The sequence below is a fragment of the Mastomys coucha genome, unplaced genomic scaffold (assembly GCF_008632895.1).
Source record: "Mastomys coucha isolate ucsf_1 unplaced genomic scaffold, UCSF_Mcou_1 pScaffold23, whole genome shotgun sequence".
Lineage (NCBI taxonomy): Eukaryota > Metazoa > Chordata > Mammalia > Rodentia > Muridae > Mastomys > Mastomys coucha.
In genome coordinates, this window is record NW_022196906.1 from 113,778,337 (window position 1) to 113,779,515 (window position 1,179).

Genomic DNA, 1,179 nt, shown 5'->3' on the forward strand with positions numbered 1-1,179 from the left:
GTGTGTGTTTGTGTGTGTGTGTGTTTGTGAGTATGTGTGACTGGCCTTGCTCCTAAGGACAGAGTAATCAGACCATATGAGTGGGGACTTGATGGGAATCAATCATGCACAAAAACAAAGGGTAAACAATGGGAACTTACTGTTGGATGTAGAGTTAGGGCCACAGCTGTCCTTAATACATTTCTGGCTCAGAATTCCCATGAAGAGCTGCTGACCAACCAGGGCAAAGATGCTGAGGCAAAAGAGAGTGAGGACCATCACATCTACCAGTTTCTTCACGGAGCGCAGCAGGGCGCCTACGATGACCTTCAGACCTGAGGGCATGAGATATTTCGGGGAGAAACATCCCTCAGCCCCTGACCAGCCATGGGCAGCAGGCAAGGAGGGCTTGACAAAGGCCTGGGAGTCTGTCGGCTGCAGGCTGGACACTGAGAAATGACCTGCTCAAGATTCTAAAGCCCCGAGTGCCTAGCCTTGGATACCGTTACCAAAGCACGGAGCCTTAGGTCTTCACCCCTGCCCTTTGCCTGCCCCAGGGCTGCTTTGAGGAGCCAGTGAGGAAACGGGGGTCAGGGGTGGGGGAGACTGCCATGTCAGACAGATGCAGGAATCTCTCTTGGGGTTGGCTATGAAGGTACCTCCACAGCTGGGGGTCACAGGAAGCCCACCCCAGAGAACGACACAGACTTGTAGGTGACTGACAAGGTACAGGATGTGTTCTGAGGCATAGCTGTACTGTGGAGCAGAGGTGCATGCTAGGGTAGGGAGGGCGTCTACATCCAAAGAGTGGAAATGTCCCAAAGGAGTGGGGCAGACTGTCGATGATGCTGTCACTTTCGCTCATTCACCAACTCTCTGGAGAAATATTACTGAGCACATGCTTCATGCACGGCAAAGACTCCAAAGATACAAATGAGATTATCTTGAAGTGCACGAGCAAATGCTTCAGACTGGGTCTTCAAGCAAAGGGTAGGAAAAGTCCTGCTTTGTAGCTTTTAGAGATCCCCTTCCTCACTGAGCTGCCTGGTGTGGATCCTAAATCCCCCTTATCCCTGCAGACTTCAAGCCATAAACATGATGCCATTGAACAGTCTAGGGTTCCTATGGATGCACAGTCTAGGGTTCCTATGGATGCACAGTCTAGGGTTCCTACGGAGGCACAGTCTAGGGTTCCTACGG

At 51.7% G+C, this 1,179-nt stretch overlaps 1 protein-coding gene across 1 annotated transcript in view; it reads right to left on the reverse strand.

Annotated features, from left to right (window-relative positions):
• LOC116073721 (sodium channel protein type 11 subunit alpha-like) overlaps window positions 1-1,179 on the reverse strand; it is a 131,895-nt gene that overhangs the window by 79,025 nt on the left and 51,691 nt on the right. The window contains exons 8-9 of the mRNA XM_031345745.1: window positions 639-735; window positions 141-314 (exon numbers count right to left, since the gene is read on the reverse strand). Coding sequence (XP_031201605.1) covers window positions 141-314; window positions 639-735 — 271 coding nt within the window. The remainder of the gene's footprint in view (window positions 1-140; window positions 315-638; window positions 736-1,179) is intronic.